Genomic DNA, 27,942 nt, shown 5'->3' on the forward strand with positions numbered 1-27,942 from the left:
TTCATGGCTTGAATAATATTCCATTGTATGGATATATCACATTTTGCTTATCCTTTCTTCTGTAGATGGACTCTTTGGTTCCTTCCACATTTTAGCTGTTGTGAATAATGGTGCTATGAATGTGATGTACAAACGCCTTTGTATAATTATGCTTTCAATGTTTCTGAATATATTTTTTTCTAGAAGTAAATTGCTGGATCACGTGGTAATTCTGTATTTTTTAAGGAACTATCACTGTTCTCCATCGTGGCTGTGCCATGGCTAATTTACTATTGTTGGTAATACTCTAAATCACATTTTAAGTTTTGAAGTCTAACTGTTGGAATTTCTTAAAATAATCTTTTCAGAAGCAAGAGAAAAAGAAGAAGAAATGAACAGAGAGAAAGAATTAAGAAGACAAAGTGAAGATATTGAACCCACACCATCAGGCTCAAATATGGCCAGAGATTGCTCAAAATCATTATCCAGGTGCCTGATTCTCTCAGAAGGCTTCTATTAAACTATTATTTTTCTAAGTGTTGTTAACACAATTTAGATAAAGATCCTGATATTAAAAGCTTATATAGGAGGCTGAGTCAGGTGGATTGTGAGTTCAAAGCCAGCCTCAGCAAAAGCGATGCATTAAGCAACTCAGTGTGACTTGTCTCTAAATAAAATACAAAATAGGGCTGGGATATGGCTCAGAAGTCGAGTACCCCTGAGTTCAATCCTTGGTACCGCCCCCCCACTCAAAGAAAAAGCATATAAGAGGCAATTATCTGTTCCTAGGCCATGAAAAAGTCCTATGTCTTATTGAAATCAGTGGGATTTTACTTATTTATTTATTTGGTACTTGAGATTGAACCCAGAGATACTTTGCCACTGAGCTACATCCCAGTTCTTTATATTTTTTATTTTGAGGCAGGGTCTCACTAAGTTTCTTAGGGCCTTACTAAGTTGCTGAGGCTGGCCTTGAACTTGTGATTCTCCTCCTTTATCTTCCAGAGTTGCTGGGATTATAGGCTTTTGTCACTTCATCCAACTCAATGGGATTTTTAAAAAGTATTCCATATGATATATTTAAATTTGTGCATTTAAAAAATTACTTTAAAGTGAAGCTTAATACTAAACTATTAAGAACATAGATAGATACCAAATCTGGGTGGAATAATAAAAAAACCCTAATGTTTAGATTACTATTATTGTTATTTTTATGGTTGAGAATCAAACCCACAGCCTTGGCATTTTAGGTAAGCCTTTTATCACTGAGCTATATCCCCTGTCCTACATATATTATTAATTGTCAAATTGATTCCATAAACTTTTCATTGTTTAAATATAATATGCTGGGCAAAATCTACCATGGAATTGATTTACTTCTATTCTTGGATAAAAGTATAAATACAAAAACTCATGCTATATAATTTCATTTTTTTGCTCACCTATTCTTTGGTGTAGATCTTTAGTACCTCAGTGTAGACTCTTGAGCAGAACCTTAAGTCTATATCTTGGCATTTGCTAGAGTTTGTGTCTATTGGGAAGCAGAATGGGACTAGAAGTCCAAGTCTCCCTTTTAATTTTTTGGTACTAGGGATTGAACCAAGGGACAATTTATCACTGAGGAACATCCCAGCCTTTTTTTTTTTGGGGGGGAGGTACTAGAGATTGAACTCATGAGCACTTAACCACTGAGCCATATCCCTAGCCCTATTTCGTACTTTATTTAGAGACAGGGTCTCACCGAGTTATTTAGAAAATGTTAGGTATTTATATTTCCTCTTAAGAAGTTAGTAGGAAAAACAATTTTGTTTATGAATTTAGTTCCTAAATTGAAATTGTACAACCATAGACATTATTTAATGCTTACTTAAAAATCTCCTTAAAAAGTCTTCTGAGAGCCGAGGGCACTCCTGTAATCCAGTGGCTTAGGAGGGTGAGGCAGAAGGATCAAGAGTTCAAAGCCAGCCTCAGCAATGGCAAGGCACTAAGCAACTCAGTGAGACCCTGTCTCTAAAAATGGGGCTGGGGATGTGGCTCAGTGGTTGAGTGCCCCTGAGTTCAATCCTCGGTACCCACCCCGCCCGCCAAAAGAAAAAAAAAAAAGAAAAAGAGTCTTCTGCGAAAGATGATTTGATGCTTCTCTATTTTCTCATCCAATATATGCTATTTCTCATGCTCAATGTTTTGGTATCACATTAAATCAAGGCATATTTTTAAATATGGAATATATTCTGTTTTCTATCAAAGACATTTTTGGAAACAATTTCATGGACTTTGTTTTGTTTGGGTACATTAAAAGCAAAACACCAGAAATGGAGTTAGAAGCTACATAGAACCTAATGCATTTTATCCAGATTTTATGTGAGTATTAAGGCTGGATAATTAGCCATGAAATCAGCATAGATAACTTTAGTTCTCAGTTTAATGCTTATTTTTGAATTAGTTAACTTAGCACGGGTACTAAGGATCAACATTTTAGTTTAGAGATCTAGAGGCTTTGAATAAATTTGCATTAAGAAGTTCTGTGGCTTCTAAATGCATATAGCTGGAAGTTGTCCTTTAATCACAAGGAAGATAATTTGATGAGAGTAAATAACTTAATATATATTTGTTGAATCATTCAGTAGTTAATTCATTAATCATCGTCTGTGGAGTAGACACTGTTTTAGGCACTGGGGATATAGCAGTGATTCAGGTAAGAACTCTGTTCTAATGGAGCTCATATTGGGGTGAGGTATTTTAGGGAGTGGACAACAGACTATAAACAACTAAATAACCAATCAAATAAGATAATTTAGCACATGTAATGAAGATTAGAAATGTAAGGTAATTAAGGTAATAGTGCCTTGGGGATGTGTGAAAATTTAGAGAAGTTGTGCTCTGATGCCTGTTTGAGGTGGTGACAGTTGAGAAAGTCTGAATGGTGGCAAAGAAGCCATATAACAAACTATGGAAAGAGTGACCTGGAAAAGAGAACTGCAGTGCAAAGACCCTCATGGTGAATCAAGCTTAAACTGTTCAATTAAGAAAGAAAGCCTATGGGGCTGGATATGGTGAGCTGGCCAGCTCAAATCTTTAAGGAGGTTTTCTAGCTCTTTGTGTAGGATAATGTGTTTTTGAGAATGTATTCCCTCCTGTGTTGAATCTAGATGAAAATAAAAAGAAAAATCCCATCTTTCTCATCAATAATTGTTGAGTGACCTTCTATATGTCAAGCATTTCTTAGATGCAAGAAAGAGCAGTGAGCAAAACATAAATTTCTTCTTTCATGGAGCTAACATACCTGAGATACTTTATTAGAAGGTTCTGATGCTTTTAATCTTTCAAAACATTTGAAAGATTAAAAAAGATTAATTGATAATATAAGTGGTACTGAATTCTCATCTCTCTGGAGATAGGATGGAGGTATGGTGGATATTGGTGGCTCTCAAAATGCCTAGAGATGTTTGATTAGAGACCTTAAATGTGGTCATAAGTGTCTCAAAATATTTTAGATTAAAAGAAAATGGCTGGGGTTGGGGATGTGGCTCAAGTGGTAGCACGCTTGCCTGGCATGTGTGCGGCCCGGGTTCGATCCTCAGCACCACATACAAACAAAGATGTTGTGTCCGCCGAAAACTAAAAAATAAATATTAAAAAAATTCTCTCTCTCTCTCTCTTAAAAAAAAAATGGCTGGATGAACGAGGTGGTGCATATCTGTAATTTCAGCTACCTGAGGCAGGTGGATTGCAAATTTGAGACCAGCTTGGGCAATTTAGTGAAACCCTGCCTCACAAAAATAACAGAAGTGGGAAGGGCTTGCCTGGCATGTGAAGCTCTGGGTTCAATTCTCAGTACTGGGGAAAAATGAATAAATGGGAATCTGTATATGCCTGAGTGAAGATGTATTTTAGAATCCAAGATTGCTAGTTTTAACTTAAAATGTTGGCAGTTTGGCAAACTTGGATTACTACTCAGAAATAATTTGTTGTTTAGGATTTGTATTGGAACATTTTAGGAGTTATATTAACTCTCTTACAGGAATGGCTTTATTTGCTCCTGTGGCAGTGATTCAATCCAGATATAGTTAATAGAGTCATTGGTTATCTCAAAGTTTTTCACTCTTATGGTTCTAATATTTTGTAGGTTTTCTTCGTTCTCTTTATGAGTAACAATGATTTAATGAACCTCTAATGTATAATTGCTGTGACTTGTTATCTTTGACTTATGTTTGGGTAAGATAATTAGGAATTTATTTTTTACTTTCTTAAGATAAAAATAATATTTGAGTTTGTGCTATTTAGATTTTCATTACAGTGACAGAATACCTGACATAAACAACTTAAATGCAGGAAAGATTTATTTTGGCCCTCATGGATTTAGTTCATGGTCAGCTAGCTCCACTGTTTCTGAGCCTATGATGAGACAGAAAATCATGGGGGAGGGAAATGGCAGAGCAAATTGCTCAACTCATATGGCCAGAAAGCAAAGAGAGTGGGGAAGGGGCCAGGGACAAGATGTACTCTTCAAAGGCATGCCCCTGTGAACTACTTCCTCCAACTGGGTCCCACCTTCTGATAGCCCATTCATCTATCAGTCCATAAGTGAATTCACCTATTGATGAGATCAGAGCCCTCATGATCCATTTACTTCCCCAAAGCTCCCTCTCTGAACGTTACTGCATTGGGGACCCTCAGTTCTTCAACGTAAGCCTTTGGGTGACATTCTAGATCCAAATTGTAACATTTCTATATTTAATGTTTGAATTACCAATTGAAAAACTCAAGTGTTAAAAGAAGAGGCAGGGGGCTGGGGTTGTGACTCAGTGGTAGAATGCTCACTGCCGGGGTCCAGCCCCAGCGGGGTCCAGGGAGTCCTGAAGGAGGAGTGGCGTCGGCGAAATGATGAGACAGGAGTCGTTCCGTTTGAGCAATCTCCAGAGAGAGAGCTAAAGCAGCTTTCTCTGGGTCCCCTTTTTATTATAATTTTTCTCATCATTATAGATTCACAATACGTCATTGATTATATAATTTAAAACTGTCAAGACATGACATTTTCTTAACCATGATTGAGAGCACACCGATCTACATTTTTCCAGGATATGACCCCCAGCTATACAATCATCAAAGTACAAAATCATCAATAAAACATGTCACCAATTTACATCCTTCAGATTTTCCCAAGATTTACTATTTTTTCCAAGATATGTTATTTTCTTATTAACTGATGCCAAACTACGTAACCAGACTCTAAGTCTCCTAGCCAATCATTAACCTAAAGTACACTTGTACTTTATTTCTAATTTAAAATTCCCATCTAAAAAAGTCCCTTTAAATCTTATATTTAAAATATCTTAAAGTTTATGAATCATCCTTAAAACATATCAGAAACTTATACAACTAAAGACTTAAGAAAATCTAAACTTAAGAATCTAAATAAAATAATATTTCTAACATTATTTTAAAACTGTGTCTTATAAACCTATTTTAATTGATTCCTAAATTTATTCTCATAAAACTGGTTGAGCTGCTTTCTCGAAGACTTTCTTTGTTTCTCAGTCAAGGTACACTAGTTCTCAAAGAGTTTGTTTCTCAGTCAAGGTGCACTAGTTCTCAAAGAATTTGTTTTTTAGAGGATGGTTGTTGTCCATTATTAGGTTTGTCCACAATGTACTGAGATAGAAGAATAGCCTTTTACTTTGTCCTTGATATGCTGAGGGGTGGGTAGAACGGCCTCCAAGGCTTGAACTACCTGTTCTGTTCTAGCCATCTGAAATTTAATTTGTTTGGCATTTAACATACTCATGCCTCCTGTGAGAAACATAAGCATGAAAATGCAAAGTCCCAATTACATAAAAAAGGGTCTCATGGTTTCGGTTACCCACCAACCAGCGTGGCTTTGCCAGCATTCATCCTCACTGTGACCCTGTCAAGACAGTGGGAGAGCGGCTTTGCCAACACTTTTTCTCACTGTGACCCTGTCAAGACAGTGAGTGGGGGATCGCCTCCACCAGCTCACTTAACATGTGTGAGGCCCTGGGTTTGATCCTCAGCACCACATAAAAAATAAAAAATAAAATAAAGGTATTATGTCCTTCAACAATTAAAAATATTCTTTAAAAAAATTTAAAAAGGCAGGATTTTCTGAACAATATGGTATATTTAGAGGTAGAGTTTTTATAGTAGCAGAGGCAAATCATTTCTTTTTTTCTTCATTTTTAGGGATACCAGTAGCAGTGAAAGTGAAGACACTTCTGATTCTTCTTCTGATGAGTTAATTGGTCCTCCTTTACCTCCTAAAATGGTAGGAGAACCAGTTAATCTTATGGAGGAAAATATCCTTGGGCCTTTACCCCCACCACTTTATGAAGAAGGAGATGATGATGATGACGACGAAGGAGAAGATGAAGGAGAAGAAGAAGTAAGTATTCAGGTGTAATTTAAGAATTCATGGGAGTGGCATCTTTATTTTTTTATTTTTTTTTTTGGTACCAGGGATTAAACTCAGGGCCACTCGACTTCTGAGCCAGCATCCTCAGCCGTATTTTGTATTTTATTTAGAGACAGGGTCTCACTGAGTTGCTTAGCACCTTGATGTTGCTGAGGCTGGCTTTGAACTCACCATCCTTCTGTCAGCCTCCCGAGCCTCTGGGATTACAGGCAAATGCCACTGCGCCCTGCAGGAAGCACCATCTTTAAAATAGTGTAGAAATGAATTTCCTGCTAAACTGTTAATCATGAGTAAGAATAAAGGAACAGAAAACAAAACAAAACGAATCTGAAAAATGCTAGAAGGAAATACAGCTAAAAACTAATAAGTGGAGATAATGTGTTAAAAAGAAATTAATATTACATTTTATTAAATCTATACATTCAGTATAAATGATGAAGAAAGCATGAGGGAGATTTAAAAATAAATTGAATCTAAAATTATCATCAACAATGAAGTGGAAGATGGGAGAATGGGATTAGAATTCATTCATTTTGACATCCTTGAATTATTTTGGAGGAGAGTAGAGCTATTAGTTAACTTTATACTAGTTTAAGTTCAATGTATAAGTTACAGTTTTAAGAATAATTCCCCAAAGAGTGGAAATAGAATACATAATCTCCAAAATAGTGAAAGGAAACTTGATAAAAGTACATATTTGACACTTGGAGTAGATGATTTTTCAAATATCTCCTTTCTCTGTGACAAATGATTTTTAGTAGTAATTAAGAAATGAAATGAATAGTAATGATAAGAAAAGAAATAGCTTTTGTCAATCTGTTAGGAATTTTGTCAAAATTGGTATTTGAGTATTCATAGTATTCATGTTCATGCACTCACTATACCAAATTTGTCAATCTATGTTCACAGTTGACCAAATAAAGCTTTTTTTTTTTTTTAATTTTTTTTTTTTTTGTTTTAGGTGGACACATATCTTTATTTATTTTTACGTGGTGCTGAGGATCCAACCCAGTGCCTTGCGCATGCCAGGCCAGCGCGTTACCACTTGAGCCACATCCCCAGCCCCCAAATAAAGCTTTAAATTTAAATTTTGTAATCTTTATCACATAAAACAATGTGTGTGTGTGTGTATACACACATGTGTGTGAGCCTTTATAAAATTAGGAAAAGTTGATAATTTCATTAAAAATCTTGTTTTAATAATAAATTCTATTAATTGCAATTTAAAAAAAATTTAGTTTGTTTTAATTAGTTATACATGATAGTAGAATGCATTTGTGCATTACTGTGCCCCAGGTTTTACTCTTGACTGGGCTACTATAATACTCATTTAGGGAATAAACAGTAGTAAAATATAGATACAGGGAGGCAACATAGAGTAGTGATTAAGAGAGTAGGTTCTGTATCCAAATGGGGCTCTTTTACCTCAGAACAGTAATTTTGGGCAAATTACTTAGCCTCTCCGTGTCTGTCTGTCTGTCTTTTATAAAATAAGACTATCAACTCAAATTGTGTGGACCTATTGAATGAGTGAATGTATATATACAGAATCTTTAGTATGGTGTCTGATATTTAAAGTGCTCAATTAATTTTTTGCTACTATTATTAAGGTCATCTATTTTAACAGCAAAACAGGGAATTGAAAAAAACAGTTTATAATAAAAGCATTTAAAAATGAAACTAAAAGGGAAGTTTCATACTATGTTAAATAAGTTATTTATGCTTCCTTATAGCAGTCAGGTTTATAATAATTAAGGAGCAATAGATATATTATCTTTAAAATTAGGAATTAAATAGAGATGACAGCTGTCACATTACTAATATTATAGATATTTAAGTTTTTAAAAAATATTTATTTATTTTTTTAGTTTTAGGTGGACACAATATCTTTATTTTATTTTTACGTGGTGTTGCAGATCGAACCCAGTGCCCTGTGCATGCCAGACGAGCGTGCTACCGCTTGAGCCACATCCCCAGCCCAGACATTTAAATTTTTGTATTTATTTTTTGGTTGTAGTTGAACACAATACCTTTATTTATTTATTTATTTTTATGTGGTATTGAGGATTGAGCCCAGGGCCTCGCACGTGGTAGTCAAGCACTCTACCATTGAGCCCTAAAATTTCTTTTAATTTTAATTTTTGGTACCAGGGATTGAATCCAGGGACATTTAACCACTGAGCCACATCCCCAGCTCTTTTTTAAAAATTTGAGACAGGGTCTCGCTAAGTTGCTGAGGCTGGGTTTGAACTTGTGATCCTCCTACCTCAGCCTCCCAGACTGTTGGGATTACAGGTATGTGCCACCATGCCTGGCTTATTAGAGGCATTTTTGCTAATTAAAGGTAACTGAAATGATCAGGACTAATTAGAAATGAGAATATTATTGGAGTTGATATGGTTGTACCTTAAAATGAATTAATCAGAGAAGTTATAATAAATTAACTGTATATTTTAAGGGTTAAAAATGAAAGGGATAATGTTTCACAACAAGAACAACAACAAAAAATTAGGAAAGTTAGGAAAAGATGTGTCTGAATATTAAGAATATAAAGCTTTCCAATAATAAAAGAATTTGAATAAGAAGCATTAAATAATCAGTGAATCATAAAAGAATTTGAATTAGAAGCATTAAATAATCAGTGAATATTTCTTAGTTTTCTTTTTCTTTCATCCTACAGAAATTAATTAATTAACCCAACCTGTTTATTTCCTTGCCTAAATCTGGCTATTAAGTTATCATGTTGCTGTTTAACTATGGAACTCAATAATACAATTAATAACCTAGACTTAATTGATATATATAGAATATACCACCCAACATCAAGCAGTTACAGTTTTTTCTCAGCAGCACATGGATCCTTCTCAAAAATAGATCATATATTATGTCACAGGACAACTCTTAGACATTATAAAGGAGTAGAGATAATACCATGCATCTTATCTGATCATAATGGAATGAAACTGGAAATCAATGATAAAAGAAGGAAGGAAAAATCATGCATCACTTGGAGAATGAACAATAGTTTACTGAATGATCAATGGGTTATAGAAGACATCAAGGAGGAAATTAAAAAATTCTTAGAGATAAATGAAAACACAGACACAACATATTGGAATCTATGGGACACAATGAAAGCAGTTCTAAGAGGAAAATTCATTGCCTGGAGTTCATTCCTTAAAAAAAAGAAAAAACCAACAAATAAATGATCTCACACTTCATCTCAAAATCCTAGAAAATGAAGAGCAAAACAACAGCAAAAGAAGTAGAAGGCAAGAAATAATTAAAATCAGAGCTGAAATTAATGAAATCGAAACAAAAGAAACAATTGAAAAAATTGACAAAACTAAAAGTTGGTTCTTTGAAAAAATAAATAAGATAGACAGACTGTTAATGATACTTTATCTCCTGTATTTGGTAGCCTGTGAGGTTGAGCCTTGAGCTGCCGGTAACCGAAAATTCAAAATAGCTGTGGTTTAACCAAGATAAAAATGTTTTTTCTTTCTCAGTGAATTAATCATTAAATGAACCAGACTGATTTGCAGGTTCAGAATATTCCAGACTTAGGTTGCCTGTGTTATTTTTTTTTTTCCCCCATGAAAATCCTCAATTTATGAGCTTCAAGATGGATGCTCAAGAGATTGCCATTATTTGTACAGTTCTGTTAGTAGAAAGACAGAAAGGATAAAGTAAAGAAGGCTAATAGTTTTGAATTTACATTTTTCTTTCATTTAAGAAGTATAATATTTATTTTGGAAGTCAGAAATTCAGCTAAAATTTAATGCTTCCAATACCAAAGGATGGATTATAGAGGGCAACTAGCCACTATGCACTGAATGTATATTTATACTCAGTGTTTGGTACTTTCAATTATAGCAATAGTAAATTATTTATTTACTTTGGTTTTTATGTCTTTTTAGCCATTGTGAATAGTCCTTTGATACTGTATGACATACACACACATACACACACACACACACACACACATATATTTATTCATTTGCCTATTTTATTTTACTACATGCATTGTGAACATTAGCTCCTTTCTCTGAAGGAACAGAACATGAAATTTATGGATACTGATACAGTTTTCAAACTCTTAGGATTTGTTTACTGTATTAACTTGCATGGATTTTATTTTAATTATTTTGTGTCTGGCTGATTCTCTTGTTTGCTTATTTTACTGTTTTTCTTCAGAAATGAATTGTAGTCTTTATGGTTCATTTAATTAACCTATTAAGGTTCAGCTTTTCAATTTCAGTTTCTGTGAACATTTCAACAAAACCAACCAAGGTGAATTAAAATAGATTAGGAATCATAATATAGAGGTTACATATCCTTTCATATATATGTACTTTTTCAAATATATATGTATTTTTCAGATGTTTTAATCACTTACCTATTGCTTTTCTCAAAAAGTAGACCTCTAAAAACAGTAATTATTTCAAAGTTTTCACAAGTGGTGTATTTGATGCTCAGTTTAAGTTTCTATAGGTATTTCACATCTGGGATGATAGGACAAAATGGGTTAAGGAAAGATTTATGAAACTTGTTTCAGCAAAGATCTAGGCAAGCTTGACTATATATCTGTCACTTTCACTTATATACAGAATCATGGGGAATGCCCATCAAGTAAAGGAAGATAGAAAAACTGTCTTTTTTTCTTAACTTTACAAAAGAATTTTCAGTAAAAGATCTTAATAGAAAGTACATTTTGAATGTTTCACTGTTTAGGGAATGTTCCTTGTTAAGTAAGCAAGTTATAGCTCTAAACAAAATAAGCTATTTGCCTTCAGTTGAATTTATGGTTATCATTTTTAATAGCAGGTTTTACCCACTCTTCTTTATTATTTATACAACTAACATAAGTAATTTCTTTTTTTTTTTTATATTTATTTTTTTAGTTTTTCGGCAGGCACAACATCTTTGTATGTGGTGCTGAGGATCGAACCTGGGCCGCATGCATGCCAGGCGAGCGTGCTACCGCTTGAGCCACATCCCCAGCCCCGAACATAAGTAATTTCTTAGCACTGGGTTCATTAGTAATTCAGAATATTTTTTCAATGACATGTCTTATCTTTCATCAGAATGGAGTGATACATAGAAGATCTGATTGATAAATGTATCAGACCTCACCAATCCTGTTTGCCCATTAATTCTCTCTGATAAAGGGAGTTGTTTATTTTGATGACACTGATCAAAACTTCAATGTTTGTTTCCCATTCCTCCATTTTTCCTTCCTTGTGCGTTCAGTGCTTTCAATATGAGAATTCATTGAAGTTCTGACCAGCCTTTAGGGACATTTCAAAAGTGATTTCCTCTAAGCAACTTTTCCAGATGTCAGTTGCATGTGCTGCTTCCCAGGCTTGGTTTCTGTCTTCTTTAGCAAACTTAAATTGTTTTCCTTGTTAAATTGTCATTTTTTCCTTGTCTTAATTCTTCTGCCTCTCTTTTGCAATCATATGGCATGATCTCAAGTACAGAGACTAGAAGATAAAAGATAGTCATTTTTAAAAACCCCTATAGCATCTATATAGTATGTATAGAAGTAATATATGTAAAATGAAATCAAACATTTTTTGGGTTTTATAATCGAAATGTTCATTTTATGACATTTTAGTTTTTTTCCTTTATGACACGTTGATCCTTAGTTTTAACATGGAAAATGAAAGTAGGGATAGAAGAACAAGCAAATATGAGTGAAGAAATGAAGGTGAACATCTATTTCCTAAAGAACCATTATATATGCCTTGTCCTGACTTTATAATTTATTTACATAATAGTTTAATAATTGTGAGAGCTGCCCTTAGGTAGAATGTGATTGATTAAATTGTATAAATAATAGTTCCTTATTATTCTGCTTTCTCAATGAGTTTTTAAAAAATTTGTTCTCATTAGTTATACATGACAATAGAATGCATTTTGACATATATAACTTCTCATTCTTCTGGTTGTACATGATGTAGGATTATATTAGTCATGTAATCTATATGCACATAGGTCAAAATGTCCAATTAATTCTCCTGTCCTTCCTACCCCACTTCCCTCCCCTCCCTTCCCTCCCCTGTGGCTTATCTAAAGTACCTCTTGTCTTCCCTATCCATCCTTCCCCTCCTTATTGTGAATTAGCATCTTTATATCAGAGAAAACATTCAGTCTTTGGTTCTTGGGATTGGTTTATTTCACTTTTTAAAAAACAGTGTAAGAATGCTTAATGATTTTTAACTTGATAATCTAAGCTCAATCCATTTACCAGCAAACGCCATAATTTCATTCTTCTTTAAGGGCTGAGTAATAGTTCATTGTGTATATGTACCACATTTTCTTTATCCATTCATCTGTTGAAGGGCATCTAGGTTGGTTCCATAGTTTAGCTATTGTGAATTGAGCTGCTATAAACATTGATGTGGTTGTGTCACTGTAGTATGCTGATTTTTAAGTCCTTTGGGTATAGACCAAGGAGTGGGATAGTTGGGTCAAATTGGTTGCACCAGTGTGCAACCACCAGCAGTGTATGAGTGTGCCTTTTCTCTCACATCCTTGCCCAAATTTATTATTGCTTGTATTCTTTTTTTTATACATTCATTTTTTACTTGTAGGTGGACACAATACCTTTATTTTACTTTTATGTGGTGCCAAGGATCGAACCCAGTGCCTCACATATGCTAGGCAAGCACTCTACTACTGAGCCACAACCCCAGCCCTTGCCTGTATTCTTGATAATTGCCATTCTGACTAGACTGAGATGAAATCTAGTTTTGATTTGCGTTCCTCAGATTGTAGAAATATTGAACTTTTTTTTTTCATATATTTGTTGGTTAGTTGTATTTCTTTCTGTGAAGTGCTGTTCAGTCCCTTAGCCCCTTTATTGATTGGGTTATTTGTCTTTTTGGTGTTAAGCTTTTTTAGTTCTTCCTATATCCTGGAAATTAGTGCTCTATCTGAGGTGCATGTGGTAAAATTTTTCTCCCATTCTGTAGGTTCTCTCTTCATATTCTTGATTGTTTCCTTTGCTGAGAAAAAGCTTTTTAGTTTGAATCCATCCCATTTATTGATTCTTGATGTTACTTCTTGTGCTTTAGGAGTCTTGTTAAGGAAATCAGTTCCTAAGCCAACATAGGGAGATTTGGGTCTATTTTTTCTTCTATTAGGCGCAGGGTCTAATGTTCTAGTGTCCTAGTGCCTAAGTCTTTGATCCACTTGAGCTGAGTTCTGTAAAGGGTAAGAGACAGGTTTAATTTCATTTTGCTACATGTAGATTTCTAGTTTTCTCAGCACCATTTGTTGAATTGGCTATCTTTTCTCAAAAATATGTTTTTGGTGCCTTTGTCTAGTATGAGATAACTGTATTTATGTGGGTTTGTCTCTGTGTCTTCAATTCTGTACCATTGGTATATGTGTCTGTTTTGGTGCCAGTACCATGCTGTTTTTATTACTATGGCTCTGTAGTATAGTTTAAGGTTTGGTATTGTGATGCTTCCACCTTCAGTCTTCTTGTTAAGGATTGCTTTGGCTTTTCTGGGCCTCTTATTTTTCCAAATGAATTTTATGATGACTTTTTCTCATTCTATGAAGAATGTCATTGGGATTTTAATAGGAATTTCATTAAATCTGCATAATGCTTTTGGTAGAATGGTCATTTTGACAATGTTAATTCTGCCTGTCCAAGAGCATGGCAGATCCTTCCATCTTCTAAGGTCTTCTTCAATTTCTTTCTTTAGTGTTATGTGGTTTTCACTGTAAAGGTCATTCACCGTTTTTTGTTAGATTGATTCCCAAGCATTTTATTTTTTTTGAGGCTATTCAACATGAGTTTTTGATAGCTCCAGAATTTGAAGGAAAATTACCAGAGTACATGTTAGTAGGTATGTTATAAACTGCACTGCTGAAATAGATTACATTTCATTCATATACATTTTACTTTACTTACTGATAAGTAGTTAGGCTTAGTTTGCTTAAATCATGGATTGGAAATATTAATGTATATCACTCATTTTTTACTTATACACCATTGTATAAAATTATTCTTTAAAATAGCCTTTGAAGCTTTATTATTATTTTTTGTAATGAGATAAGTAAACAAAAATTAAGGTGGGAAGGGTTAGAGAAAGGTGAAAAATAATTTTTTAACCATTCCTATTATTGTACATGAACCAGAAGGTGGGTTTTTGTTTTTTTTTTTAATAATTATTTTATTTATTTATTTATTTTTAGTTTTCGGTGGATACAACATCTTTATTTGTATGTGGTGCTAAGGATCAATCCATGCCCCACGCATGCCAGGCGAGTGTGCTACCGCTTGAGCCACATTCCCAGCCCCCAGAAGGTCTTTTTAAAAAAGTTTTATTGGTTATTGATGGACTTTATTTATTTATTTATTTATTTGCTTATATGTGATGCTGAGAATTGAACCTAGTGACCTAGTGTTTCACACATGCTAGGCAAGCGCTCTATCGCTGAACCACAACCCCATCCCCCCAGAAGATTTTTTCTTTTTTTTTTTTTTTTTTTATAGTTTTTTAGTTGTAGATGGACACAATATCTTTATTTATTTATTTTTATGTGGTGCTGAGATTCAAACCCAGTGCTTCACAGTGGTAGAGTGATCTACCACTGAACTACAACCCCAGTTCCCCAGAAGTTTTTTTTTTTTTAATATTTTTTAGTTATAGATGAACATAATACCTTTATTTTATTTATTTATTTTTATGTGATGCTGAGGATTGAACCCAGTGCCTCACACATGCTAGGCAAGTACTCTACCATTGAGCCACAACCCCAACCCCAGAAGTTTTTTTGTTTTAATATTTTTTTAGTTGTAGGGGATACAATATCTTTATTTATTTATTTTTATTTGGTACTGAGGATCAAACCCAATACCTCACACATGTGAGGCAAGTGCTCTACCACTGAGCCACAACCCCAGCCCGAATCAGTTTTTTTTTAAGGTGAAGAAGGTTGTAACTCCTGATTAAATGGAGACTTTGGGATTATTGAGGATTTTCCTCATTCTTGCTATTCTGTTTCCCATTACTACAGAAAATTGAAATTTAGATTTTTATGACCATAACTAAGGGCTGGATGTAACAGTGCGTTTTTAGTTGTGAGCACCTGTTTTTCATGAACTTTATATGACTCCCTGGCTGGCACGTTCTGTGATTGAGAGTCCAAATTTGGGCCACCACTGTGCTTCTCTGTCTTTCTGTTCTGAGAGTTTTCATCCCTTTGGCGTTGGTCATTGCCAACCACCTGTATCAGTCAGTCTCTTTTCCTCACACATAGGGAAAAGTTGAAGAATTAAAAGTGGCTAAAACTTCTCTTCTTTTTCAGAATTTATATTTTAGTAGTGGATTGAACCCAGGGGTACTTTACCACTGAGCTATATTGCCAGGCCTTTTTTATTTTTTGAGACAGGGACTCACTAGGTTGCTGAGGGTTTTGCTGAATAGCTGAGTCTGCCTTTGAACTTGTGATCCTCTTGCCTCAGCCTCTTGAATTATTGGGATTACAGATGTGTACCACCATGGCCAACATTTATTTTAGTTTTCAGGAATTCATTTGATAATAAACTGATTCATGAAGAGTTAACAGGAATTGGCGTATACTGAGCACTCAAAAATGTAAGGTTTTATCGTTTTTATAATCATCATCAATATTTGATTTAATGATCAACTTTGATTTAATTGAAGCTAGGAAGAAAAGTTTTTAAAAAACAGTGTGAGAATGCTTAATGATTTTTAACTTGAAAGGAAAATTAGTATTATTTAAAGCCAAGGAATTTAATTATACCTGCAAAATCCTGTCAGCAGAGGATGCTAGAAGCTTTATTCCAAAATTCAGTGTATGCATTCCTTAGCATTTTCAAACTGCTTTGTGAAGGTGTTCATTCTTTGAAATGGGCACTAGGGGGCAGTAGCAGCATTTTGGCAAAAATTCATTTTTTTTTCCCCGCGGTCACCTGCCTACAGTGTAAGGAAAAAAAGAGAAAATCTTTGATAAATGTTTTCTGTAAATTGGAATAAGTGAATTTTAGATTGAGATTAATGCTGGCATAATTAATTTTATATTGTTTTGGTATTTGACAATATTACAACAAATGCTTCTAAAATTTATCTTAAACTTTTTAGGTAACATGATAAGACTTAGCAGCAAGAATTCTAAGGATAGGCCCTCTTTTTTTTTTTTTTCCTAAAGAGAGAGAGAATTTCAATGTTTATTTTTCAGTTTTCGGCGGACACAACATCTTTGTTTGTATGTGGTGCTGAGGATGGAACCCAGGCCGCATGCATGCCAGGCAAGCGCACTACCGCTTGAGCCACATCCCCACCTAGATAGGCCCTTCTTAAGATTTTCATTTGTAAGGTCACATAAGGTTTACTTTTCTGATCACCAGTGTGTCTCAAACTTTTTTAAAAAATAGATATTACCTGGGTGTGGTGGCATATGCCTGTAATCCCAGTGACTTGGGAGGCTGAGGCAGTAGGATCCCAAGTTTGAGGCCAGCCTCAGCAAGTTAGCAAGTCCCTTCCTTAAAATAAAAGGGGCTGGGGATGTGGCTCAGTAGTTAAGCACCCCTTGGTTTAACTCTGAGTACCAAAAATAATAATAATAATAAAATCAAAAAACGTGTACTAGGCCTTGTTACTTCTCTGTTCTAAACCCTGTAGCTTCTTCCCCATCACTTTGTTGAGAAATCCAGTCCATCTGCTTCTACTCCCTGTCTTGTTCACACTGTTCTCTGGTCATACAGTCTTTTCAGTGATTTTTTTTTTTTTTTTTTTTTTTACTATTTTTGCTCTAACATGGAATCTTTCTATTTAGTGTCCCCTTCCCCCTAGAGCCTTTTGCATGCCGGGCAAGTGCTCTACCACTGAATCTCATCCCTAGCCCCCTCTATTTATTTTCCTGCTTCATGAAATGATACCCAGAGATTCATATGACTCCCTCATTTTATTTGGATGTTGCTCAAGTGTTACCTCCTCTGAGCACTTTATATAAGTACTTCCCTGCTTATTTCACTGTTTTCCGTGTCACTGCTTTATGGTACTTATCTGACACTTTTGTTTATTGGTTTATTGAATTTCTCCTTATAAGAATTATGTTCCATGAGGGCAGTCACATTGTCTGTTTTATTGCTGTATCTACAGTGGCTACACAGGTCCCTGTGACATAGTAGGTGCTCAGGATATATTGGTTGAATGAATTAATTTCTATCCTTTGTTTTTTTCATGGTTGCTCTCTTCTCTGTAAGCACTTCACTGAATCAAAGTGATTTTGAACTAGTTACAGTTCTACTTTAGATACCAGGAGCCCATATTCCATTATCACATTTCTAGGCTGGTCCTGCCACAGTTCCCTTGACAAAGACTGCAGTCATTTTTTATTTGTTTGTTTGTGTGGTACTGGAGATTGAACCGAGGGCCTTGCATGTACTAGGCAGGTGTTGTCCTCTGAGCTACATTCCTAACCTGGGCTGGGGTCATTTTTAAGATTCCCATTGCCATATGGGCTTTTGTATCCTCTTAAGGGTGCTTTCTTTCTTTGAGCAGTGGTTGTTCTTTTATTCCACAAACATTTTGTACATCTGCTAGGTGAGTGGACACTACTTATATGAACTATTTTCTTTATTCTAAGTAATTAGCATGCTGTTAGGAAGATGGATTAATTTATTCAGATATTAGAAAGTGTACTATAAGTGCAATAAGGAAGACAGACTATTATCTGGCTGAGCTCTCAGTTACAAGTTGTTTTAATATGTAAGTATTCAGCATTATACTCTGGTAAACATTTAAACATCTGACAATATAGTATATATAGTACAGTGAATTGCAAATCTTACTAATAACAAAATTTCATTAAGTCCATGGAAATGATGTTTAAAAAGTCCTGCACTTCACCTAGAGTCATTGTCAAATGAGATCTGGTTAGACCAGTTCCTAATTGAGAAAGAGAAAATTGATAAGAATGATTGATGATTTTAATAGATAGGGTTCAGGGGTTGGGGTTGTGGCTTAGTGGTAGAGTGCTTGCCTAGCACATGTGAAGCACTGGGTTCGATCCTCAGCACCACATAAAAATAATAAATAAAGGTTTTATGTCCATCTATAAGTAAAAAATATTTTAAAAAGATAGAGTTCTGACTCTTTGAAAGAATTGACAAAAGCCTTGAATATTTTTCAAAACAGCTCTCTAAATAATAATCCTGCCAAAGTCTATCCTATAAAGTTCAGGATACTATGTTATAAATTTTAGCTAGAATAATTATTCTACACTTCCCATAAAATTATACCTCATTCATTTTTTTTTTTTGGTGAGAGATTAAAATTTTTTTTTTAGTTGTTGGTGGACACAGTACCTTTATTTTATTTATTTATTTTCATGTGGTGCTGAGAATTGAGCCCAGCGCATCATACATGCTAGGCAAGTGCTCTACCACTGAGCTACAACCCCAGCCCCCATTAAGTATTCTTAAGAACTCAAAATCACATAATTACTTTATGTGCTCTTCTAAATTACGTTAATGAATACAGCCACAGAAAACCATATTAGGTTTTTAGTTTAGTAGCTATAAATACAGTATTTGAAAGTAAAATAACTTCCTTAATCTTTCATTCTTTCTGTTTATCTGTGAAAGTGGAATATTAGCAGGTATCGATTGTAAGGTTTTTTTAATGCTTTAATTTTAAAAAATGCTCCTAAAATAATGAGTATTTACCAATATTGATAGAATTTATCCTTTAATAGAACTGGGTGCTTTCTGTTATCTTAATGATAAAATTTTCCTTGAATAAATTTTATGTTTTTAAAGTGCCAAATTAATAGAACAGCACACATACATATAAAAGCAGCACCAACAGAACTGACTTTTCAAATTCATCTAGAGGGGCTAGGGCTGTAGCTCAGAGGCAGAGTGCTTGCCTAGCATGTGTGAGGTACTGAGTTCAGTTTTCAGTGCCACATATAAATAGAATGAATAAAAAATAAAATAAAGGCATGCTGTCTATCTACAGTTACAAAAAATTAAAAAGAATTTATCTATACATCTTGATTCTTATTTGAAAAGACACTTTGTTTATACTATTTGTTGCCGAGGGCTAGAAGTGCAGCTAATTGTGAATTTGAAGTGAGACCAAGACCACCAAGTTTAATCACATAGCCTACCAGGCAGCTGTTGGATGGTGAGTTTGCCATTTCACTACTGATCTGGATTAGAATCAGGGAGTCTTTATTTACTTTTTCATCCCACAATGATTGTACACTGTAAAGCCATTAAACATTTTTTTTTATTAAGTGAAGAAATTAGTGGCATGGTCTTAGTTTTCACTGTCTTAAAAAGTGATAACAAGTTAGGAGTTCACTGTTAAGCCATAGGTTTTGTTTTATTTATGATAAAGAAATAAGCATAAACTGAAGTCTAGACTCAAATGATAGTACCTACAGTAGATACTTTCTTTGTATACTGATATTTCAGGCACTTAAAATGATGAAGTTAGTCCTTCCATTACTTCAAGGAAGTGAAAGTAGGGTTAACCCCTTTTGACAGATAAAGAAATTGATAACTCAGAAATGTTAAGTAACTTCCCCATGGCCACCCAGTAGTAAATGGTGGAACCAGATTTCAAATTTAGGGAATCGGTTCCAGAATCCATGTGCTTCCCATATGCCATACTTCACTACTAGTTGTGTCCTATTCTCCTTTCTGGGTCATCCCTTGACTTTCATATGCTCGCCTTATGCTCCCTTTCATACATTCTTTGATTAGGACTGTTTTATGCATTCCAGCATGCTTTTCCTTCTGTTTGGGTGTTGGACAATGCTTAGTACAATTCCATTCATGTGGCAGTCTCTGTAAGCAGTGACCCTTATAGAGTACTGTGTAAGACCTATCTTCTTCATAAAGGAGGAATCTTTATTTTTCTAATTCTAGCTCTTTTTCCCTGTGAATGTAGATCATTTCTCTTATTTTGAAAATTCAAAAAATAGAATTTAACCCCTCCTCCTTTGGACTACCTCTGCACTTGTTGTCATCCTCTATTTTATATTTCAATAAGAGTTTTATTGAGATATTAGTTATATATTTCAAAATTCATTATTTTCAAGTATATAGTGGTGTGTAGTGTGTTGACTGTGTGATATAATCATCATTACTATCCAATTTTGAACACATTTTCATCTCCCCCAAAGAAATCCTATAACTTTTAGCTTTAATTTCTTGTACCCCCATGACCTTGCATGTGGTTGGCAAGCACTCCTATCTCTGAGCTGCATTTTCAGCTCAATGGTAAGAACCATAAGGATTGTTGTTTTTTGTTTTTGTGGTGCTGGGAGGATTGAACCTAAGGCATTCTGCATGTTAAGCAGTCTCTACTTACCAATCTAATTTCTGTCTCTATGGATTTCCCTATTTTGAACATTTCCTATAACTGTAATCACACATATATATGTTTTTTTGTGTGCCTTTTTTCACTTAACATGTTTTCAGTGTTCATCCATGTAGCATGAATCACTACTTTATTCCCTTTTTTTTTGACACAATATTCCATTGTATGGATATACCAACATTTCTCCATTCATCAGATGATGGGCATTTACGTTGTTTCTACTTGTTGACTATTATAGAAAATGGTTCTATGAGCATTTATGTATAAGTTTTTGTACGCTGTATTTTTTTTTTACATTTATTTTTTAAGTGTAGATGTACGAAACACAATGCCTTTATTTGTACGTGGTGCTGTATATATATATATATATATATATATATATATATATATATATATAGTGGGTGGGAGTTCCTTATAGGGGTCCCTGAAAGCCAGGTTGATAAAAACGAATTCTGTCATAAGCCTTTCCTCTCCATGGCAAGCTCAATGCCTCTTTCTTCTGTTGCCACCTGGAATGGTTAAATCTATGGATGAGACATAAAGATGGGTTAGTAATACAAGTATTAATGAGTTATCAAAATAAGTACCCACAGCAAATGTTAGGAACATTGCTAGGCTCTTTTCAGTGTAGTATAGTGAAGAACTTATCTTCTTTCTAATTATATAAGAAACTTATGCTAGGCATAGTTCCACATACTTGAAATCCCAGCAGCTTGGGAGGCTGAGGCAGGAGGACCACAAGTTTGAAGTCTCACAAAACTACTGAGTTTGGCCTCAAATTTACTATCTTCCTGCTTCAGCTTCCTGAGCTGCTGGGAATTCAGGTGTGTGCCATCATGCCCAGCTATTTCTTGATGCATTTTTTAATGTGGTTTGCTAATATTTATTGAGGATTTTTGAATTTATGTTCTGCAATTTTCTTTCTTTGATGTGTCTTTGTATAGTTTTGGTATTGGGGTTATACTGGCTTCATAGAATGTATTTGGGAACATTCCTTCCCTTTAAATTTCATGGAATAATTTGAAAAAGGCTAGTGTTAGTTCATCTTTAAAGTTCTGGTAGAACTCAAGAATCATCTGATCTTGGGCTTTTCTTTGCTGGAAGGCTTTTAATTGCTGTTTCAATTTCATTACTTGGTATTGTTCTATTTAGGTTTTTCTGTATCTTCCTTGTTCAATTGGGGCAGGTCATGTGCATCTAGAAATTTGTCAATGTTTTCTAGATTTTCCAAAATAGTTTCTAATGACCCTCTGCATTTCAGAAGTATCTGTGGTGATATAAAGGCTATCTATGACAAACCCCAAACCAACATCATACTGAATGTAGAAAAATTGAAAGCATTTCCTTTAAAATCAGGACTAAGACAAGGATGTCCACTCTCACCACTTCTATTTAATATAATTCTCAAAGAGAAAAACATTAAAGGGTTACAAATAGGAAAAGAAAAAGTCAAACTATCGGTTTGCTGATGATATATCTTATATCTAGAAGATCCAATAAAACTCCAACAGAAGACTTCTAGAGTTAATGAATGAATTCAGAAAGTATCAGGATATCGTATCAATGCCCATATATCAATATCAATAGTTTTTCTATACTTGAACACTGATTCTGTTGAGAAAGAGATCAGGAAAATTATCACATTCACAATAACCTCAAAAACTAAACAAACATGTAAAATTGGGAATTAATCTAACCAATGAGGTGAAATGAAAATTGTAGAACACTGAATAAAGAAATCAAAGACCTTAGTTGGAAATACCTCCAATTTTCTTGAATAGGCAGAATTAATATTGTCATAATGACCATACTACTAAAACCAGTATACAGATTCAATACAATCCCCATCAAAATATCAATGATATTCTTCACAGGATTAGAAAAACAATCCTGAAATTCATTTGAAAGAATAAGAGATCCAGAATAGCCAAAGCAATACTGAGCAAGAAGAGTAATGCAGGAGGCAACACATTACCTGATCTGAAATTATACTACAGAGCTATAGTGACAAAACCAGCATGGTAGTGGCATCAAGATAGGCATGAAGACAATTGGAACAGAATAGAAAACTCAGACAAAGCTGTGTACTTACAGCCATCTGATATTTTACAAAGTTGCCAAAAATATATGATGGAGAAAAGATCTTTATTTATTGGAAAAAAGATCCCTAAAGCTCAAGAAATAAAACCAAGAATCAATAAGTGGGATACCATCAAACTTGAAAACTTCTGTATAGCAAAGGAAATGGGAGTGTGAAGAGAGATCCAACAGAATGGGAAAAAAAATCTTTGCCAGTTTCTTCTCTGTCAGGGAATTAACATTCAGGATATATAAAGAACTAAAAAAACTTAATACCAGAAACCCACATAAGCAATAAATGAGCAAAAGAACTAAATATATGCAATGTAGCATTGCACCATATGTGCAGTCATGTATGTACCTAGGGTAATGATGTTCATCTCATTCCACCATCTTTCCTGCCCCTAGGTCCCCTCCTCTCCTTCCCCTTTGCCCAATCAAAGTTCCTCCATTTTCCCCTTGCCCCCTTTCTATTATGGATCAGCATTCCCTTATCAAAAAAAAAAAAAAAAAAAGAAAGAAAAAGAAACAAAAATGGCCAACAAATATATGAAAAAATGTTCGACATCTCTAGCAATCAGGGAAATGCAAATCAAAACTATACAAAGGGGCTAGGGAAGTGGCTCAAGCAGTAGCACGCTCGCCAGGCATGCATGCGGCCCGGGTTCGACCCTCAGCACCACATACAAACAAAGATGTTGTGTCCGCCAAAAACTAAAAAAAAAAAAAAAAAAAAAAAAAAACTATACAAAGATTTTTATCTCACTCCAGTTAGAATGGCAGTTATCAAGAACACAAACAAATAAATAAATGCTGGAGAGGATTGGGGGAAAAAAGTACACTCAAACATTGTTGGTGGGATTACAGACTAGTTCAACCACTCTGGAAAAGCACTATGAAAATTCTTCAAAAAACTAGGAATGGAAACACCATATGACCCAGTAATACCACTCCTTGGTTTTTATCCAAAAGAGCTAAAACCAATATACTATAGTGATATAGCCAACTCATTGTTTATATCAGCATAATTCACAATAGCCAAATCAATGCATATGCCCATCAATAGATGAATGGATTAAAAATTGTGCTATATGTACACAATGGAGTTTTACTCAGGTATAAAGAAGAATAAAATTATGGCATTTGTACATAAATGGATGGAAATAGAGAACATCATGTTATGTGAAATAAGCCAGTGTCAGAAAATTAAGGGTTGAATGTTTTCTCTCATGTTGAAGCTAGAACAAAATAAAGGGAAGAAGTAGAGGAGAACTGGGTATCATAAAGATACAGGGAAGATCAGTAGAGTGAAGAAAGAAGATTGAGAGGGAGAGAGGAGGGATGGGAAAGGGGACAAAATGTGGAATGAATTTTAAAAAATCATATTGTGTGCATTTATGAATATACCACAGAAAATTTCACCCTTATGTGTAAGAAGAAAGACCAATCAAAAATAGATTAGTGAAAGGAAGATCAGTCGAGTACAGGAAGGAGAATGGAGGGAGGGAGGAGAGGAGGGAAAAAGGGAGAACATGAACTGAAATAGAAGGCCATGTATGTACAAATTTGTCAGGACACAAACTACTATGTGTAACTATAAAGCTTTAATTAAAAAAATAAGCTGGGAATGTATGTCAGTAGTAGAGTGCCCCTTGTTTCAATCCCTAGTATTCACCCACCCCAGAGAAAAGAAAGATACATGAAACATTAATTTTGTTTAACTTTATCTGGAATAATCATTTTGTCAAATGTTGTAGAAAAATTTCTAAAATATGTGAATGTTGTGAAAAATCAGTGATTGTTCCTAAAGGCAGTAGACAGCCATTGATGGTTTTTGGTGAAAAATGGTCAAAGAAGAGTTATCACTGTAGTGGGCAATATGAAGAGAAATGAAAAAGATGGAGGTCAGGTAAGGACTTTTCAGTGATATAGGGTACTATTCATAATTCTAGATGTGAATAAGTTGAAGGTAAATCATGTCATTCTAGAATTCATGATTTACCTAGTCTCTTTTTAATAAGTGGAAAAACTGAGGTTCTGTGCAGTTAAAAGACTTACAATGGTTGCATGTGGAGTTATTGGAGATTTCTGTTCAGATTCTAGAGCTTCAGACCTACAGAGTATATAAGAATAAGAGCCCAAATACTCTTAAAATTATAGGGCATCTGGAAATGATTAGGCATGTTTATGATAGCTTCTGAAATGTATGTGAGATAAGAATAGAGCAAAATACAGGGAAGAAGGGGGAGAGAACTGGGTATCATAAAGATATAGGGAAGATCAATAGAGTGGAAGAAGGAGATTGAGAGGGAGAGAGGAGGGATGGGAAAGGGGACAAAATGTGGAATGAAACAAATGTATCTAATGAAAATGTTTCTAATGAAACAAATGTATCATTTGGTATAAATTCTCTTGGCTTATTACCTGCCATGTTGAATGACACACAAATATAGAAAATGTCATCTTTGTGTTTATTTATGGTATCATGCTTTTTTAAAAGATAATATAACTTCTGATAAATATAAGAATTAATGTATTTTTTTTTTATTTTCTTAGTTCTCACATAAGTACAAACAATTATTTAACAGTGTACCCTTAAGTCATGTTACAGGAAATGTGCTCTAAGATTATAGCTCGAAATAGGACAAGAATGGTTTTAAAGTAATTTAGAGGTAGCTTGGGAGTACTACTTAATTGAAGGATTGGAACCAGCTGTGAGAATTGGATAGGCAATTGTCTTTCCTTCCTGAAGTAGTTTAGACATGTAACTTTTAATTTTTTGAAGAAAGCTTTTAAACATTTGATTAATGATTTGTTTTGAAGTCTAACTACAGCTTATTAGGGCATTTATAAGTATTTAAGAATAAGATTATGTATGTTAAAAGTTTTTTATTTATATTTTTGGGTTGTAGCTAATAAATTTTAAATGTGATATAGTATGTATAATATAAAATTTACCATCTTAGGCATTTTTTAAGTGTATAGGTCCTCTCCTACCTGTGATCTTGCTTTTTAGAAAGATTATTTATTGTAATTAGGTATCTATGACAGCAGAATACATTTTAATTCATTGTACACAATTGCCGCACAACTTTTCATTTCTCTGATTGTACGCAATGTAGCATTGCACCATATGTGCAGTCATATATGTACCTAGGGTAATGATGTTCATCTCATTCCACCATCTTTCCTGCCCCTAGGTCCCCTCCTCTCCTTCCCCTTTGCCCAATCAAAGTTCCTCCATTTTCCCCTTGCCCTCTTCCTATTATGGATCAGCATTCCCTTATCAGAAAGGACATTTGGCCTTTGGTTTTTTGGAATTGGTTTACTTCGATTAGCATGATGTTCTCCCACTCCATTTACCAGCAAATGCCATAATTTTATTCTCTTTTAATGCTGAGTAATATTCCATTGTGTATGTATACTATTATCTATTAATAGTATCATGCATTTTTAAAAAGATAATATAACTTCTGATAAATATAAGAATTAATGTATTCTTTGAATTTCTATGTCTTCACATAAGTACAAAAATTATTTAACAATGTACTGAGAAATTATCAATATCTATTGATAATGATATATATGCATTTATCTATTGAAGGGCATCTAGGTTGCTACCACAGTTTAGCTATTGTGAATTGAGCTGCTATGAAAATTGATTTTTTTTGCATTACTGTAATATGCTGATTTTAAGTCCTTTGGTTGTAAACTGAGGAATGGGATAGCTGGATTAAATGGTGGCTTCATTCCAAGTTTTCTGAGGAGTCTCCATACTGCTTTCCAGATTGGTTGCACCAATTTTCAGTCCCACCAGCAATGTAAGAGAGTGCCTTTCCCCCCACATCTTCACCAACACTTATTGTGGTTTGCATTCTTTTTTTAAAAAATATTTTTAGTTGTAGATGAACACAATACCTTTACTATATGTGTGTGTGTATATATATATATATGTATATATATATACACACATACATACATACATACATACATACATATATATGTGTGTGTGTGTGTGTTATTTAGTTTTAGGTGGACACAATAACTTTATTTTGTTTATTTATTTTTATGTGGTGCTGAGCATTGAACTCAGTGCCTCAAACATGCTAGACAAGTGCTCTACCATTGAGCTACAACCCCAGCCCATTTTATTTTTCTTATTTATTTATTTTTTTTTGTAGGGTGGGGGATACCAGGGATTGAACTCAGGGGCACTCAACCACGGAGCCACATCCCTAGCCCTATTTTATATTTTATTTAGAGATACTGAGTTGCTTAGCAACTCACTTTAAAAAAAAAATATTTATTTTTTAGTTGTTGTTGGAAACAATACTTTTATTTCACTTATTTATTCTTATGTGGTGCTGAGGATTGAACCCAGGGTCTCGCATGTGGGAGGCAAGCACTCTTACTGCTGAGCCACAACCCCAGCCCCACACCTCACTTTTTACTGAGGCTGGCTTTAAACTTGCAATCCTCCTGCCTCAGCCTCCCAAACCTCTGGGATTGCAAGTGTGCACCACCATGTCTGGCTTGTATTCTTGATAATTGCCATTCTAACTGGAGTAAGATGAAATCTTAGAGTAGTTTTGATTTGCATTTCTCTAATTACTAGAAATGTTGAACATTTTTTCATTTTTTGCTGATTGATTGTATATCATCTTCTGAGAATTGTCTGTTCAGTTCCTTAGCCCATTTATTGATTGGGTTGTTTGTTTTCTTGGTGTTAAAAGTTTTTTATATATCCTAGAGATTAGTGCTCTATCTGATGTGTGTGTGGCAAAGATTTGTTCCCCAAATGTAGGCTCTTTCTTCAACTCATTGTTTCTTTTGTTGAGAAGAAGCTTTTTAGATTTTGAATCGATCCATTTGTTAATTCTTTTTTAAAAATATTTTTTAGTTGTAGATGTATTTAATACCTTTATTTAATTAATTAATTTATTTCACGTAGATGGATTTAATATCTTTAATTAATTAATTAATTAATTTCATGTGGTGCTGAGAATTGAACCCAGTGCCTCACATGTGCTAGGCAAGCAGTCTACTACTAAGCTACAACGCAGTCCCCCGTTT

The 27,942-nt window shown here is 34.4% G+C and overlaps 1 protein-coding gene across 1 annotated transcript in view; it reads left to right on the forward strand.

Annotated features, from left to right (window-relative positions):
* Wdr70 (WD repeat domain 70) overlaps window positions 1–27,942 on the forward strand; it is a 299,382-nt gene that overhangs the window by 11,292 nt on the left and 260,148 nt on the right. Inside the window, exons 4-5 of the mRNA XM_076857389.2 lie at window positions 348–468; window positions 6,181–6,379. Coding sequence (XP_076713504.2) covers window positions 348–468; window positions 6,181–6,379 — 320 coding nt within the window. The remainder of the gene's footprint in view (window positions 1–347; window positions 469–6,180; window positions 6,380–27,942) is intronic.

This window comes from Callospermophilus lateralis, chromosome 5 (genome assembly GCF_048772815.1).
Source record: "Callospermophilus lateralis isolate mCalLat2 chromosome 5, mCalLat2.hap1, whole genome shotgun sequence".
NCBI lineage: Eukaryota > Metazoa > Chordata > Mammalia > Rodentia > Sciuridae > Callospermophilus > Callospermophilus lateralis.